At 29.1% G+C, this 18,219-nt stretch overlaps 1 protein-coding gene across 1 annotated transcript in view; it reads left to right on the top strand.

Annotated features, from left to right (window-relative positions):
* LOC107457412 (uncharacterized protein CG3556) overlaps positions 1 to 16,882 on the top strand; it is a 37,564-nt gene extending 20,682 nt beyond the window's left edge. Inside the window, exons 5-11 of the mRNA XM_087151060.1 lie at positions 530 to 749; positions 2,681 to 2,928; positions 6,585 to 6,763; positions 8,460 to 8,652; positions 9,377 to 9,548; positions 12,449 to 12,588; positions 16,715 to 16,882. Of these exons, the coding sequence (XP_087007186.1) occupies positions 530 to 749; positions 2,681 to 2,928; positions 6,585 to 6,763; positions 8,460 to 8,652; positions 9,377 to 9,548; positions 12,449 to 12,588; positions 16,715 to 16,782 (1,220 nt within the window). The 3' untranslated portion in view covers positions 16,783 to 16,882. The remainder of the gene's footprint in view (positions 1 to 529; positions 750 to 2,680; positions 2,929 to 6,584; positions 6,764 to 8,459; positions 8,653 to 9,376; positions 9,549 to 12,448; positions 12,589 to 16,714) is intronic.
* Positions 16,883 to 18,219: the final 1,337 nt, after the last annotated feature.

Below are 18,219 nucleotides of genomic sequence, written 5' to 3'. Positions count from 1 at the left end.
TTAAAATTGTAACAGTTTATACCTATTTTCTCTAGTAATGCATATGAATGCTTCAGAAATATATGCTTCAGAAATAGTTCAACATGTTCCGCCCGTGCATTACTGTAGCCTTGACAATATTTTTATGGATTTTTTTAACCTACCAACATGCCAAATCTTCGTAAGGATTGGAAGCTAAATCTTCTTTGAGGGGAACTATCTCGTGAGTTTTATACTTTTAGACATTCTTTTGTCTCCATTTTAAAATACAATGCTAAAATTAATGTTCTTACGCTATTTGTGAGATGCAAAATGGTATTTCTGTGTATTTCTAAAAACTAAACTTAGCATTATCGGCATTAACGCGATGTAAACCATATGCAAATGGTTTACCTTGACGGTAATGGTCTACAATCGCAATTGCTTTACATACATTACAATAATATGTTATAAACATTTTTATTACAATTTTTAATTTTATTTTGATTATCTCAATTAGTTATAACATTTCTGTATCTATGTATATTAATCCATTTATTTTTACTTTCAGAAACAGGCATATTAAGCATTAAAGGTGTTACGGAGACGCGTTCGAAAGAAATAGAATGGATAAAAAGCAAGCGTTCTTCTTCCTGGGGATGGCATGAGAATACTCCACGAGTTCTATCTTCTCTATTTTTATCAGGAGGAGTCAAATTCGACGGCACAATCTATGAAGAAGAACTAATGGCGAAACAAACAGAGCTTAAAACTTCGATTGCTCTACTGAAGTAATAGTTAAAATCAATTTTTTAAACCTTTCCCTCAAAATCAAAAATAACGAAGCCATTCCAAATTGATAACAATGTATTTTTTATTTTCAAATTTCATCTTGTTGAGCTGAAGTTTTAGATTTCTTGTCCAAACATTTAAAAGTAAAGCATTCCTGAAACAAACCGTTATGAGCCAAGGAGTAATATGACGTAAATATAACCATGGCTGATAGTTTTTGTCAGATATATTCTACTACTATTGAATGATACATCTGTGGCTTAAAACCTATATATACCAAGACGAAAATAGAGCTAAAACTGGTACGAAAGACTTTTCATTCTAGAATTTTTTTTCTTCTAGAAACATTAAATTTCTGTTACTACCGAGATTTTTTTTACAATTAAAGCATATATTTCAAACTGCTATTTTCCTTAGAAGGAGTAGATATTGATAAAATAGTTTGAAGAAGAGAATAGATTTAGCGAAAACAAGTTAAAACTGAAATGATTTTACTACGAGCTTTTCCTCTTTTCGGTCCAGTTTTCACCCACAGATGTATCATGATTTATTTCTCCATGACAAACAGTTGCAAACACTTTTTCAAACTAAATGCTTTCAGGAAGGCGAGGCGAAATCCCCCACAAGATTCTTATTGTATTTTACTAAATTTTGAGTTTCGATAATTAAAGATAAGTTTTAATTTCACACGCCGAGTATCCATCTCATACGCACTGCAATAAAGATTTTGGTCCGACGTGTATATTGAAATTTCATTGGTATACACCTCATACGCACTTAACTGGTTGACATGGGATGCCCACTAAAAACGTATGAGTTTTCTAAAATTTTATGTTTTTAAAATACGTAGCAGTTCCATTAAAGAAACGTACCACCAAATAATATTCTTATTGTATTGTATTGAAATTTTGAGTTTAGATAATCAAAATTAAGAACTTTTTAATTTACACGCTCTTCAGTATACAGCTCTTACACACTGCAATAAAGATTTTGGTTTGAAGTGTAAAACACGCTTAACTGGTTGATAAAGGCTGCCTACTACAAAAAATGTAAAAGTTTTCTAAAATTTTATATTTCTAAAATACTTAGCAGTTCCATTGGTAACATTAAAGAAACGTATCACCAAATAATATTCTTATTGTTTTCTATTAAAACTTTGAGTTTTGATAATGAATGACATCTTTTTAATCTTACACGACGAATATTCACGTCATATGCACTTTAATAAAAATTTTGGTCCGACGTGTATACACGTCAAAAGGGGTTGAACTGAGTTGCCTTTTAAAAATGTATACGTTTTCTAAAATTTTTATATTTCTTAAATACTTAACAGATCCATTAGTAATGTAAAGGAAACATACCACCAAATTATTTTTCATGTGGAGTGTTTTGCGATTTTAATTCAACTAACAGTTAAATTTCCTATTTTTTTTAAATTAACCTTTTTTAAATCATTGAAATTGAACATATGTTTTTAAGTAATTATGTTTTAGTAATTTAAACCAAAATTATTTAGTTATATATGCATGATTTAATGTGGTATGAATTCCAAGGAATTGTACGTGTTTCTTTTAAATTAAACTTAAAAGTCTTGGAAGTACGATAACTTATTAATAAATCATTATTTGAATAAAATAAATATTAGTAAACACCACAAAATACTACTTATAACCTTCTAAGTTTCAAATCATACAGATGTCATATTTCAGAATAAAATTTAAAGTTTGCATACTATTTATTTTTACGTGTAATAAATTTGCTGTGCCGCTTTAAAATATTCAATACATTTACACATTCAACATTTTTGTATCTAACAAGACTTATATAACTTCTTGCATTAATTGCAAAGCTGTCTCACTGCTTTTTCGTGTTCACTTATTTACAAACAATGCTCATTTGACACTAAATCAATAATAATTCAATTTTTCAGGAATCCTCTTTCAGCAGAACAACTAAGCATGTTTATAAACAGCTTATTGGTGACGTGTCACAATCCTCGTCAGTTCTATGGACAGAACCTGATAAAGCGTTTAAAAGAGCAAGTGCAGTCTACAACTAACTTCACGCATCCAATAGCATATTTAACTCTCTGCAATGCTAAAGAACCCTGGCCGCTTAAAGCAATTGCAGATCTCAACAAAATTTTAAGCACCGATGCTGACAATACTTTTGTTAGAGGTAACTAAATGTTTTCCAATTATAAGTTTGCATTATAAAATAGCATACAAATTTTTTTGTTACATTTATAGAAGTACTTTATTTTACCTAAGTCGGATGCGGGAATTTGAAATCTGTATCTAGTTTAGTTCCTAAAGGTACAATATATTTTCAAAAAGATATTTTTAGTTTAGTTAATTTTTCGTCTGAATTTGCAAGTTTATATAGAATGTATGGGTTTATATAAATTTATCTGCTCCACTGAAAATAACACTTTAGTCAAAATGAGACAATATGTCCAAAATATATTTCAACATAAATTGAAATGCATTATCGCATTCTTCCTACCACGCCTTACGTAGCAAACAAGTGGGAACACTAAGTATTCATTTGACTGAATTTAAAAATGATCGTGGCTAGGAATATAATGTTAAACTGCATAAAAACTATAGCTTATTAATAGAAACCGAATTCAGATTTGAAATCAGCAGCACAAAAAAAAAATCTGAGATTCGTTCAAAAATCTCACACAACAGGAAAAAAAGAATCCCTATTGTAATTTATACCAAAATTTAGTTTTATAATGTCTCATTGTTTGAAAAAATCCTTTATTTGTTATAATAAATAAATAATAGTAAAAAAAATCAGTAGTTTTAAATATTTTACAAAGTATTGAGTTGTTTGACTTTTTTGCTGAAAATTGCCTATTTGTGCCACTTCCTTGGTACAAATTATAATTTTATCTTAAAAGAAGAAAAAGAGTCAGAGTGTGGACATATGGTTGGAATAGACATATAGAACAGTTCTGTTATTTAACACTCAAAAATTGTCTGAAAATTTTGTTAGATTGACTGTGTCACACTTTCATAAGAAGTTACAAGGCTAAAACGCGTCACAGCTAAGTAGAAAAAAAAGGTTTTTATGATGGAAAAGTAACAACATAATTTTTTTTAATAGAACTTATAAACTATTTCTATTCATCACTTTATCAATAAGAGATATTATGCTATTAATAATTAAGTGTATATACGTATTTTAACAGTCCTTTTTTATTTATCTTTTTTTAATTAACTGTTAATTAGATTAAAACAACAAATAACTATACAGGCGGCTAATGTGGATGAACACACACCGTGGCAAGACTAGTAATGGATATATCAATATATTTTATTTTACAAAATAGTACATTGTGGTAGACACAAATGCATAAAATGATCCAGGTATAGAAAGGTAACAGCCTAAGTTTTATTTTAATAGCAACTTGTACACTATTTGCTTTCATCGTTTTTAACAGTAGGAAATATTATGTTGTGAAAGAATAAGTGCATTACATTTATTTTAACACGTTCACGCCGGGGTGACCCACCGGTGGGTCACGCTAGATTGTCTCATCTTGGCAGCGCACCGGAGTAAAAACTGGTAACAAATAAATTTCATTTTTCAGTTTTTTTTCGGGAATAATAAAAATCCATAGCTACCAATTGTTTTTAACGGAGGCAATTTTTATATTGAATTGCTTTTTCGCCGTGATGAATTTCCTTACAGTGAATTGTTATTGTTGAGAATAGATTAACTCCTCCCGAATATTATCTAATATTGAAATAGTCCTTCTACCAGTATTTTCACTTTTCCCGGCGTGAACGTGTTAATAGATATTTTTGATATGCTCTTATTAACACTAAACATACCATAACCGGTCAAAAAATTGTTTATTGTATGTCGTATTGTATTTTAAAATGTTGGTTATAGGTTAGAGCAAATGAGCTTGAGTCAACAAATAACAATATGGCTAGTGTGGGTGGTCACAAACTGTGGCGAGACTACTATGGGCATGCCAATGTCATTAGTATTCCCACGACTCTTAGGAGAAAATTCCTGATAATGTTAGAAAAAAAGTTAATTTTGTTTCTTCTAAGATAACACTTTAATGTTCTGGTATAATAAAATTGGCATATATACAAACAGGGGTGAAAGCGAGACGGAAAAGGGGAAAGGCTGGTAGTAAAAGCATTTCAGTTATAGCTAGTTTTGGGGAGGAGTTTACTTATTCTTTTTTTAAATTTTTCAACAATATCTACTTTATCTTGGATGCTGGATATTGGGGTTATCTCGGCGTTTGGCGCGAAGCGCCACTAACCGATTCATCGATTCTGTTTTGTTGTATTCTGGGAGGTCCTATATATCTTTGAAGTTGTAGTATGTTGTAACAACAAGTCAAGTCCTTAAGGAGTAAATCTTTAGTTTTGAGGGGAAAATCATCTTTGGATTGGGGAGATCCCCTTGGGTAGAGTTGTATGATAAAGTTAATAGTATTTTGATAGTATGCAGACTTTATCTTGGAAAAGAAGCAGTTTTATATATATGCCAGAATTATAAAAGAAATCTTGATAGTTACAGATATTTCATTTTTTTCGAAAAAAATGCTGGAATGAAATGTTTTACGTACCAGGTTTTTCTCTTTTCCGTCTTGCTATATAAGGGCTTTCACCCATGTATACAAATTAAATGATTGAGGTAATTTTCTCATTTGTTACCACTTTTTGGTTTTTCTAAGACAGCACCATAATTAGGTTTATTGAGATAAAATTCAGAGTTAATTACTATCGCATCATTTATCAGGGTATTTATTTAATAAATTCAAAAATTTTTTGTAAAATATTTGATTTATTTTCAAATTTTTACTACAACGTACTTAATAATTTAAAATAATTTCTTGTAAAATTGCAAATTTAGGAAAAATTATTGCTTTAGCACGTTATACGAGTTTATTGTAATTCAAATATTTGTTATATACAGAGATGCCAACTTGCTCCGGACAACAAATATATATTTTAAAGTGGTAGTTTATCAATTGTGATTCTTGGTTTAATAAATTCAATTTGGTAGATTTTTATCCACCACTATTTCAAAAAAATTCGTAGGCTTATATAATTCACCACTTTATAGTATTTATGTCATGCTATACCTTTTAAAAGCAAGCAAAAATAGTCAAATATTTGCAGTATTTACTTTGTAGTTATTTACCGTTTTTTTAATTATTTCGGCGTATCCGGAGCAGTTGGCATCTCTGTATATAGAATTTTTAAATTCTTTTAATACCGAAAAAGGTATTAATGCTACTTATTTATGGCTATAAAAATGTAAAGATATTTAATTTATGGGTATAAAATAGGTACTTCCAAAATTCTATAAATGCCTCTCGGCTTCATTGATTCGTCGACCAACTTTATAAAAGGTTTTGTACTATCGCGGCCCAGGCCCGTAGGCCTCATACTCAAAATTCAACTTTATATAAAAAAAAAAACAAATTCAATTTTACTAAAAAATGCCTTTTTATACGAAATTAATCTACTGCCACAATAATTATATTATGCACCTATATTAAAGTAAATATTTATTTCCAAAATACTAGTAGTACCTATAGCAACAATTAAATAAACAACACTGGCTTTGATTACAGTTTGGTGATTTTCTTTTGGCCCCTGAAAATGGATTAGTACCTAATCATTTTACTCGTTTTTTAATTTTTTTTATAACAGAACTGAGCATTTCATGTCGTATATATTTGCTATTACTTTCTATTTTAAATTCGTTATCTATTCTGAGCAGTATTACGATTTAACTACATTATTTATGTGAATACATCAATCAATAAACAACTAAACTTTATTTCGCAGATTACCAAGCATTTGCTGTCATGGCAATTTCGTGTTATGAGAACCAAACGCAACTGCTGAATGCAGGTGAATATAGTAGTTTAAAAACCAATTATGAAAACGTCATTAAACTTTTCAAGGTAGCTCAACTCTCTGATGGAAGTTTTGGAAATCTACATACAACTTCATTAATAACTCAGGTACAAATAAGGGTTGGAGAAAATATGGAAACACTTTTATAATAAGTATGTAAAAAATGTTGTCATAGTCACCCATGCAAAATTAGCATAAACCAAAATGAAGAGTGGAAGTTAATTTTTCTTTCTAGTTTCAATATCAGTGTTGCCAGATTAGGGGTTTCCCCCCTAAATTTAGGTGGATTTTTAGTGGGTATTTTAGAGGGGAATTGGTTTTTAGGGGTTTGTTTTAGGGTTAATTGTGAATTTTACTAGTTTCATTTTGGTTACCTTCTAATATCAAATTCTATAACTGAATGTGTGAGATGGTAATGTGAAAATCAATATGTTAAACCAAAACAAAAAGATTAAGGTATAATTTTAGACCTTTACCCCTTTGTTGAATGTAGTAGGTTATTACTTAGCTCGATCAACCAGTACGTTTGGAGAATTTGAATTCAAAATATTTAAAATTTTTAATGTGCATGGTTTAAAAATAATGCCAAAGGATAAAGAAAAAAAGAAGTACGTACAAAAGTACAAGAAAGATTGGGAATACGAAAAGCAGTTTAAAGGTTTAAGGGTAAAGAATTTTGTATCTACTTCTATGTTAAAAATGTTTAACAGCGAAAACATATACAAATCAGAAAGTATTGACGAAAATATGTTGGATATTTTATCAAAAATTTAAGCATAATGTTAGAATTAAAATATTTAAAAAGACTATATCGTTGATAATAAAATATTTATGAAAAAAATGTGCAAGTCAAAAAGTATTGAAAAATATATCTTAAATATTTTAGTAGAAATTAAAGATAATGTAACGATTGAAATGCAAAAAAGATTAATTTGTTGATAATAAAATATTAAAAAGTATTAAAGCAACATTTTCTATACATTATTTAACTTTGTACTATTTTTTAATTCTTATACATTAAGTTAAAAATTTTGGTGGTTTTTTAAAAATTTTTAGGGGATTTTACAACGCTATCTGGGGGTGAACGATTATCAGCACCTGGCAGCACTGTTCAATATCAATAGTTTTGAAATCATTGCAGGGGATTGTATTATTTATATTAAAATCATTTTTTATTCACTCGTATTCACGCTATAGAAAAAGAACAAAAACTTTTAGCTTCCAACTCTCTTTTTGATCGATGCAAATTTTTAGTGAGTAAAAAAGCCAACATTTCTGAAATGCTTCAGGCATAATCCTTTAAACTGTGCTAAGAGATTTGCCATGTAAAATCTTCCAAAACATTTTCAGCTAAAAGGAAATATGTTTCCATATAGCTAGTATGGAAGCGTTTCTATATTTTTGTTTGCTTTTATTATATTTATTTTATTAAAACAATGTTTTTGATAGTTAAAATCCTTATTCTAAAACAGAGAAAAGCAACAACAAGAAAAATTGAGCATATTTGTGTTTCAGGCATTGTATATATATATATATATATATATATATATATATATATATATATATATATATATATATATATATATATATATATATATATATATATATATATACAATGCCTGAAATTCAACGATTCGTTCGAAGGGCTTGAGGCATCAAAATAATAAGCCACATTTTCTTCAACCACACGAGTTTTCATTAAAAACCCTCTTAAAACGCCGTGCCTAATATGGCATGTTATTATATTTCACTTAGTTCTTCTTGTACCTAGATTGTTAACACTCCTTCTATAAAATATTTTAGGCTTTGATTTCGAGTGGTCAAGAATATAAAAAAGATTGGAAACTCAATGCAACGGTTCATTATCTATTAGAACAGCTGTCTTCAACTCACGATGTTGTCTCTAGTTCCCTAACTCTTCCTGTTCTCAATGCAAAAAGTATAAGTGACATCTCAAAGGTTAATTGCACTTTGAATGCTAGAAGAAATGGATTTGGTAATATCTGCAATTCATTATCTCTTTTTTTATTCAATCTAATCAGCCACTATTAGATCTATGGAAAAGTGTCCTCAGCATTGAAAATACATAAACATATATCTACCATAAATTTTAAATTACTTAGACTTAGAAACTTACCCCTATGCACTCTGTGTTTTTTTCAAAAGTATTGAAATAATTCTATACTAATTCTGTGTAAATATTTTTGCTTTCAGTAGCAAATATCTTGGAAGATTTTACAAGACACATCCGTTGACACTATTCGAAAGATCACGCTAGGAGCTTTCAGAAATTGCTTCTTTTTTTCTATCCAAATGATTACAGGAAGTTAGCTTATTTTTCTTCTTTTATCAATACCATTATAATTAAAAATCATTCTTTTATAAATAATGCTTTCCCGTATAATAAATTAAATGTACTTGTATATAAACTAAAAAAAGTAATTAAGTTCCTCTCTCTATTTTGGTCAATTCGACTACTGCAAGGATAAAAAAGGTCAGATATCCTAAAGTCATTAAACTTAATCTCTTTTGCCGAATGAAATCTACCAAAACAATTGCTGTTAAAAGAAAAATTGTTTGCATAGAGCTCGTAGATAAGTGTTTCTGTGTTTTTGTTCAAACCCAGTAACTCATTTCTCAAATTTCGTAAAATGAAATGAAATATACCAGTGTCACATTAAAGATTCTTTTTTTTTTTTTTTCAATTTTAAATCTTCCAGTTAACCAAGCCTCAGAAATGAATGACTATACAGGACCAAAAGTGCGAGTGCGGTATTCACTTTATGTGGGAGACGAGAAAGATGTGATCCATACTATTTCCCTTAGAGTTCCAGAGAACTACACGGCTTTTGAAGTGATGAAACTAGCTGAAACAGAAGATCCAAAATACACGTACGTATTTGAAGTCCTGTCTCTATTCTGCTATCTCTTTCAGGGACGACGGGATAAAAACTCGCTGACGTATTTTTGGCATTTGTATGATGTTCTAAACTTAAATGTTTATTATCTCTAAACTATGCGGGTTTTAATTAATCACTTTATTTAATTCACCATATGCTGTGTAGCGTGAAGATAGCCAAGGCTAAAGAGAAAACAGACGGGCATGATTACTCTTTTGAAGAAACTCTTGCCGCTCCACATTTCCAATTTCAGACAATGAAGTCACGGCGTTCCATCAACTTCATACTTCAAAAACAGAGTGTTTCGTACGTAAATAGCATTCCGGCATTTTTTTGTGACTTATATTCGTTTTGTGACTTATACGTTGCTTGTTTCCCATAATAATTTTCGTCTAAATTTTTTAAAGTTTTTTTTTCTTATCTGATTACACTGATTTAACAATAGTATTCAAATAGCAGCTTATGTCATTGCGATTTTCGAAAATTCTCATGAAACACAAAAGGAGAAAACCCAGAAAATTCAAAAGTGCCAAGAGAACAATTATAAAATGAGCTCGAAGAATTTATCCAGCTGTGAATAAACACGCAATATGTTATTCAGTTGTTTAACGTTTTTTAATAGAATTCCACTTATCAAATTAATATCAAACATAATAGCAGACAAAAAATTTTGAAGATCAAAAAAAAAATTAATAAATAAAATAAAATAAAATAAATAAAATAAAATATAAATAAATGAAATAAAATAAATAAAATAAAATAAATGAAATAAAATAAATAAAATAAAAATAAATAAAAATCTGAAATTCAAAAGTAAAATTTCATAAAGCTTAAAACTTCATAAATTTATAATATATGATAAATTTATATAATATATAAATTTATATTTATATAATATATAATAAATATATATAATAAATATATATAATAAATTTATAATTTTTTAATGTCATAATTCTAAATATTTATGTTTTTTTTAATTATAGCTCTTTACTTAAAATACCTATGAAGTAAAATTTCCATTACCATTTTCCCAAATAATGAGTTATTTTGAAAAAAATTATTTAACAAGTAGGTTGTTCTTTCCTAGTTATATAAAGTATAAAAAATTACTAATTTATGATAAAATTATGTTAAAATTGTTATTGTGTATTATGTAAAAATTATTAAATATGTTAAAATTAAATATGTCTAAATTTCACCCAATTAACTATTGTCATTACCATAAAAGTGTCTTTATATGCTTTCTTTATTTACCAAAGGAGGAGAAACACTTATAAATCTTAAACTTAATGAAAGATTCTAATTTGATTAAACAATAAAAGTTAAAAACTAAGATTAGAAAACGATAATGAAATATATTTGTCTGATTACAAAATATTATTTTTAATTGCTATTAAGAATACCAACAAATTGTCTGGGTGTTCTATGTTTCTGAACAGAAATTATTTGTTAGTTGAGATAAGTTTGAAAACTATTATCAAAAAAGTATCGAATCCTCAACTCATTTCTTTCAGAAAGTTTAACAATCGAATTTTTAAATTCTTTAGTTGTGAATTCCGAGATCTGTACGTTGTGACGTCATGATAAGAGGGGGGGGGTAATCGTAGCTTCAGTATAGTAAGGAATGAGCCCTTCTCTAATGGGAGTAGCAGATTCAAATTCCACCGAAACACCAGGTGTATCTTTTGGACGTTCTTCCCCTGTCTGGGATAATCATGCTTGCCAACTGATTTATCGGAATATTTTCATTTGGATACTGAGAGTTATAATAAATTTCATGATTTAACACTTTATTATAGATGTAATAAATTTTTTTTGGAACTTTTTCGAGCCTGCCCCGTGAGAGGTTCAATATACTGAATACTCGTCTTTTCTGTTTTACCGTTGATACTTTCAAGTCCCGCATCCAGTGCTTCCCATTGGTCGAAAAAGAGTTGCATAGCGACTTTTCAACCCTTATTACGTGAAATTTTTCTTAGTGTTATTTTATTCTGGTTCCCCAAATTATATTAATAATGTAATTGTATATATTATGGTCTGAAATTATGCATTTCTATCACTAAAGGTTCAGGTGAGAGAAATGGATAATATAGGGTTCCTATAGTCTAAAAATATTTTTAAAGTGGAAGCAAAAGTGACATACATGCATACATACATGCATGCATCCATCCATCCCTCCATACATACATACATAGATAGAAAATATTAATTTAGTTACGACGCTAATTATCAACTACTTCTTTAAAAAAAAGTACTCTGGTACCATTCAAGCGTTAGTGGGAAAACGGCATATGTGATGTGCTATGCAAAAAAATCAGCAGAAAGATTATACTTTTTTGAACTGTCCGTGAATCGAGGAAGTCATGAATTAATTACTTCCTTTGAAAGTCTAAATTAAATGGTTTTTCAAATAAATAAAATAAATCAAAGCTGCTTATATAAAAATATATTAAATACATTTTCTGAAGGTTTTTCACAGTGGTATCGAAGAAACTAATACATTTTTTTTTAACATGTTCAATTTTGTCATCACTTAATTGAACTTACAAAAATTTGCAGGCTTGTTTGCTCAATTTAGGCTTATAAACCTTTGTCAAGTAGAAAGACAGATAGAACAATTTAGAGAAGAACATCACAAAGAATATATATCCAGGGTTACGACGGGATTTGAACCCGCCACCTCCACGCTTCACACAGCGTTTGACGGGCTGATACCGCTTAGCTAGGGAGGTCCCGTCGTTATCACTTAAAACGATTACATCTTTATTAATGTGTGTTCTTTTAACATATTGGTGGTAAATCCTACTTTATGCTTTAACAAATTTGCATGAGTTAGTGCAATGTATTTCATTTGAAAAAAATGTGATTTTTGCATCAATTTCTTTACAGTTTTAAATACAAGAAGATTTCTGGTATGATGTATGTGTATCAAATTGGTGAAATGATTAATGATCCTGAAGTAGGTTATTTCTGGACTCTTTATCAAGGCCAAGAAAATACTAATGCGACACTTTACCACTACAATTTGAGTAAGTCGCTGATGAGTTACAATTTACACTAATTTACCATTTCAGAAACGTCAACTGGTCTGAATTTGACAAAACATTTCAAAAAGCAGTAGAAAACTACAAACTAAAATTAGCAGATTCTTGGTAAATTTTGCCAACTTTTTTAAAATGCTCAACACAGCGAATTAGTTTCAAAGTGTAGTATCTTATAAGCGTTAGAGCTATTTAGAAGTAGTAGTGAGTAAAAACCGTATAAATCGAATTTTTAAACCAAAAGCATTGCAATTTGGTAACCTTACATTTGCTTCAGAAATAAAGTGCTTACATTGTAGTTAGTCTTTTTTTTATTTTTAACTTATAAATTATGGGCCGGGATAGCCTGGTCGGTAGGGCGTTGGGCCCATGTCCGACAGTTCGTGGGTTAGAAAAAACTAGAAAACGCACACTCTGCCCTAAATTTGCTCGGTTTCACCACGCAGGCTTGCCCATGTGGCAAGTTGCATTAGAAACAACAACTTATAAATTATGTCTTTTCTTAACTCTTTCGGGCCGACTGTCACAAATACGTGTCAGCATAAAACCGTATCAACCAGGGTAAAAATATAAAACTGGAATTCAAAGTATTTCTTCAGCAGTTTATTTGTGGGCGGAGTTATAATTGTTTGATTTATTTAATACACCATTACTTTGTTCAAAATAAAACTATTTAGTTATACTTTGAATTAACATTGATTACATATATGATTAAACTAACAATTATTAAAGTAAAAGCTAAGTAAGCCTGTTAAATTAGCAACGAGTACATTTAAGTTACCGTTTTTTATTTAATTACAACTTGATTCTCATTTTGTACGAATGCTTTTATGAATAAACCGTACCCAAGGGGTTAATGAACCTTTCAGGAGAAAAAATGTTTTGATTATACATAATATAAACTTAGAAATAAATCTCTTTAGTGGAATTTTGAATTACAAATTTTACATTTTTGTTCAGAATCAACAAAGCTCTAGATCGCCCGTTCCTGCCAACTCTTCCGGATTTTCCCGAAGATTTTATTTTCATATTTAAAGTGGTAGCAATACTCAGGTTATTCCAATTAACTTTTTGAATTATAATGATAGTTATAAATGGGTTTGACTACCACTACATATAAATAATTACAATAAATATATTTAAGCATAATAATCCATGCGCAAGAGAATTACAACGGGATCAATATATAAATATATTTGTGAATCAGATAGTTTATTGTTTAACAATCACTCTGAAAGTCCATTCTCGGAAAGAGTGAAAGTTGGCAGGTATGTTCGCCTAATTAAGTTAAATTATGCTTGGTTAATCTTTGTGATGAAAAATACAGTATTGCAGTAAATAGCGCATTTATAAAAGATTAAATTCAGTAAAAAAGCATTACTTAAACAGTGATTAATTGTACAACTCAAGTAAAACATTGGTTAAGCAACCAACATAACATGCTGTACACAGACTGATGTTATTGTAAAAAGAGAGCAACATAAATATCAAAGGAACTTGAACTACACTTGTATTCAAAGCAAGCCTTAACATAAATTCGTAAATGTGTTCATTTTTTGTACACCAGTTTAGCTCTCATCCTGGCTGTTTTGAAATAGGTTTTTGAATAGCAAGATAGATAGGATAAAAACAATTGAGTGTTTTGAGTGATCACAAATATCACGTTTGAGAACGCCAAGAAGAACAGCCACTACCCAAAAATGTCATTATCTGAGTTTTGAATTTTCTTGTAATTATTTTTTTTTTCTCTCATGTATAGCTGCCAACTTTTCAGCTCAATAAAGAACAGTTTTCACTCACAGTAAATTAACCATTGTAAGTTTATTAAAACAAAAAATCACTAGCAGTTAAAAATTATATTGAAAGGGTATCAATTTTTTTCAGTACGATTAACGTATTTCTACGCATTTAAGGTGAAAATAAATTGTTAATCCAATTTATCATAGTAAGAATCAAATCAGAAAGATTCGTTTGTAATGCCTTGTAATGAAAATAATGTCTCTTATGGAAAGTAAAGACTTGGCATCTAAGCTTATCGAAGTTAATATCTGTACTTTAAGACATGTTAATTTGATGCAACTTTTATACCATACTAGTAGGCTTCGCCCCCTGCTCGCTGGCCCTCGCCAACCCCCGGAACTGTGTTTTCAAAACGTAAACATAACAAAGCAAACGTTGCCACCAGCGGAAAAGAAATACAGCCAAAATTTGGGAGCCACGTAGAGAATTATATATATTAGATTAAGTAGAATCACACAGTAATGTATTGAAGTTAAATACGAAGAGTTACAGGTAAATATAGTTCAAATTGTTCAGGAACTGCAGCTTCTGTAACTTTTCATGATATTTTTTACAGGTTAAGACTTTATTTTTCAAAATATTGCACGGTTTTCTTAGGCTTTAGAAAAACTTAACCTTTGTGGTTGTATTTTGTTGACAATTAGTGAAAATTGGTGGCTTAGAATTGCCATACAACCGCGTACAGATAATATATTAACTCAATGCGGTCGTATGACGCTATAGTGGTAGTAAATTCTCATGGTTCATGTTTATAACAGCGGAAATTCCCTTTTTTAAGATAATTTAATTAGCGTTAGGAGATCTTGTAGAGCACAGTTCTCAAACATGCGTATTTTTCTCATACAATAAAGTGATAGTTATTGGCTCCCATAAAGGGGGTCGAAAGGGGGAATATTTGCACCCCTTGAAATCTGATAAACTGGAAATCATATATATTTTTTAAATGTTATTAATTATTTTTTGTTTTAAACAATTAGAAATAGTATTTATTACGTGTCATATGAAATCTATTTCAACTTATAAACTAGAATTTGAAATTTGCCTTGTTAAATTCAATGCTGTAGTTAATAAATATTCTTTGCTAATATAGAGAAAAATATAATAATAATAAATTAATAAAATATAAGAACTCTATACTCTGTTGTAGGTTAAGAAGACAGAGGGAGGGGGTATTTTAGACCCTCTCCTAAAAAACGTTCATTAGATCGTTCTTGGGTTTAATCTGCTAAAAACATATTTTGCTTAATCTACTAAGGTAAAGTCACCGGGAGGAAGAAAATATGACATTAATTTGACAAAATATGACATATATTTAGGACAGTTCCTTTTTTCAAAGACATTCATTGTAGTGGGAAACTTTTTTCAGTATTTTCATTTATCTGGGTAAATTAAAAGATTCTCAGATACCACAATGATTTAGTTATTTCTAATTAGATATAGAATTATAAGGAGCAAGTACTTTTTGATCTATCAAAGACTTTTTGAGTGCTCTAACTGTAGAAAAACCAATTAATTTCAATAATATATTTAACCACTTTTTCCATAAACCACTTTCTGAATCATTTCAATATATAAATTCGGGACAAAACGGGTTAAATGAGAACTGCCACTAATGTGGTTTTGAAATGAAAAACACATATCTAAAATAAGTAATAGAACATCTTTCTGTTAACTATCACTGAGCACTTATAAAAATGCACAAAGCCTAAATTTAAAATCCAAATGTAAATATTATTGTAGTTAATAAGTAGTGGTGAATAGTAACTATCTGGTTCTTTTTCGAAATCAATTCTAATACAGAAACATTGAATTTACCACTGTTTTCTAATAAAAGAACACTTTAATACAAGAATTGCATGTTTTGTATTTAATTAATCACCCCCATCCAAAAAAAAAAGGATTTCGAATAGTACTTTGCAATACCCTGACTAACAGTTAATTTTTTTTCTTTATTTAATACAAATTGGTGCCTGGGCCGCCCCTAACCCATACATCATGAAAATAGTATACAGATGAAAACATTTTGTATTGTGCATCATTATGGTGTCTAATAGTTAATTCAATTTCGCGACTACATTTGTTTATTCGGAAATATTAATTGTAGTGGTGATTACGAAATTATTGAAATACTCCTTATTATCATAATTTTGTTACTATTCCTATATCTGTATAAGGACTGGTAGAACCCAATGTTTAACATAACTTTATATGTCTGAATAATTATGGATTTAATTTATCCCTATTTTTTATGTTCACTAAAATAATCAATATTTTATAAACTTCTAGAAAAATATTATTTATTTTATTTCTGTAGGTCCTGATCAACTTGTTATGCAAGATAAAGAACATCTCGTCATGTGGTACAAGAAAGCTCATTTCTGAAAAAAGAAAATCTCAATAATTTATTTTTACTTTAACTAGCAAAATTGTACTTATATTGAACTATATAAAGGAATATATTAAAAAGTCATTTCTGATTGCATTAAGTATAGTTAATATACATGGTGAATACACACTATTTGTTAATCTTTGAATGGCGGTCAAACTCATTTATTATTATTATATTTTAAAAAGTTTAGCGGAACATAACATGAGCTTCGCTATCATTTTAAATATGTAATCTTCCGAGAAAACCGGAGCTATGCATATATAATATTAGATTAAAACATATTTATAGCTCTTCGGTATTTAACTGACACGAACAAGAAACTGGTGGACAATTACAATAATGATTTTTCTGATCCATTTGCTCCACAGCTTATGGATACTATTACTAAATCTCATCTGATTCATTGTAGCTCCGTAGTCTGTCTTCCACGCAAAATGAATGATTCATTCACTATTCATGTAAAATTGAAAAAAAGTATAGCTTTGAAATCATATTTTATGTATGAACTTGTGAATCCGAAACGGATGTATGATGCAGCTTACAATCTCCTTTAAATACCATTATACAAATCCGAAAATGTTAATATTGATCTCGATTGGCTGTTCAATGTCTCAAAAGAATTTACACAGAATGTGTCTGAGCTGCTTTGAAATTGTGTACCGAGAAGTTGTAGATTAACAGTTAAAGATGTCCTAGATGAAAACCCAATAAAGTTGCTTTTCCAAGGAAAATTTGACAATAACCATTTTGCCAATGAGTAACCGGTGATTGCCTTGCGGCAATCACAATTTTCTTTATTTTGTAGTGAATTGTATTTTTCAAAATTGTATTTGTTTGAACTGGAAGTAAAGATTCTTTAAAGTATATTGAAATGATAAAACTATTTCAAACACATTTTTCAAGAAAAATAGCTAAGGAAAATTTTTTAAATTTATGAAAGACATTAAACTAAAATCTTAAAGCGCATTACTTTGCGCGTTAATCCTTAGTAATATATAATTTCCTTTGTAATATATTTCCATCAGCACTGTAAGTGGAGATGGAAATAAATAACGAAGGTGACGCGTCATATGTTTCTTGATTTTTTGAAAAAATTAAAAATATTTTCAAATTTTTAAATCTAATTGAAAAATTTTATTATTACATTGCGTTAGATAAAATTAATTCGATTTTCAAATAAAACTGTCAAATAAATCCTAATTATGAAACACGCAGTCATAATTTTTTAATGGTAAAATGAAAGCATTCTTTTCAAAAGGTACAAGGCAACATAGTTATGCTGCTTTAGATATATTTTTTATAGCGCATTGCATTTATATTCTCGCCAATAAAATTAATCGAATAAACTGGATCAATTTTATTTCATTAAAAATAATATATTTTAATAAAATATATATAAAAAACGCGGCAAGTATTTGAATTACATATGA

This window comes from Parasteatoda tepidariorum, chromosome 9, assembly GCF_982258835.1.
Source record: "Parasteatoda tepidariorum strain Cologne lab strain chromosome 9, Ptep-v5.0, whole genome shotgun sequence".
NCBI classification, from domain to species: domain Eukaryota; kingdom Metazoa; phylum Arthropoda; class Arachnida; order Araneae; family Theridiidae; genus Parasteatoda; species Parasteatoda tepidariorum.
Note: the sequence above shows the minus strand (reverse complement) of the source record. Positions and strands in the feature narration are given on the sequence as shown.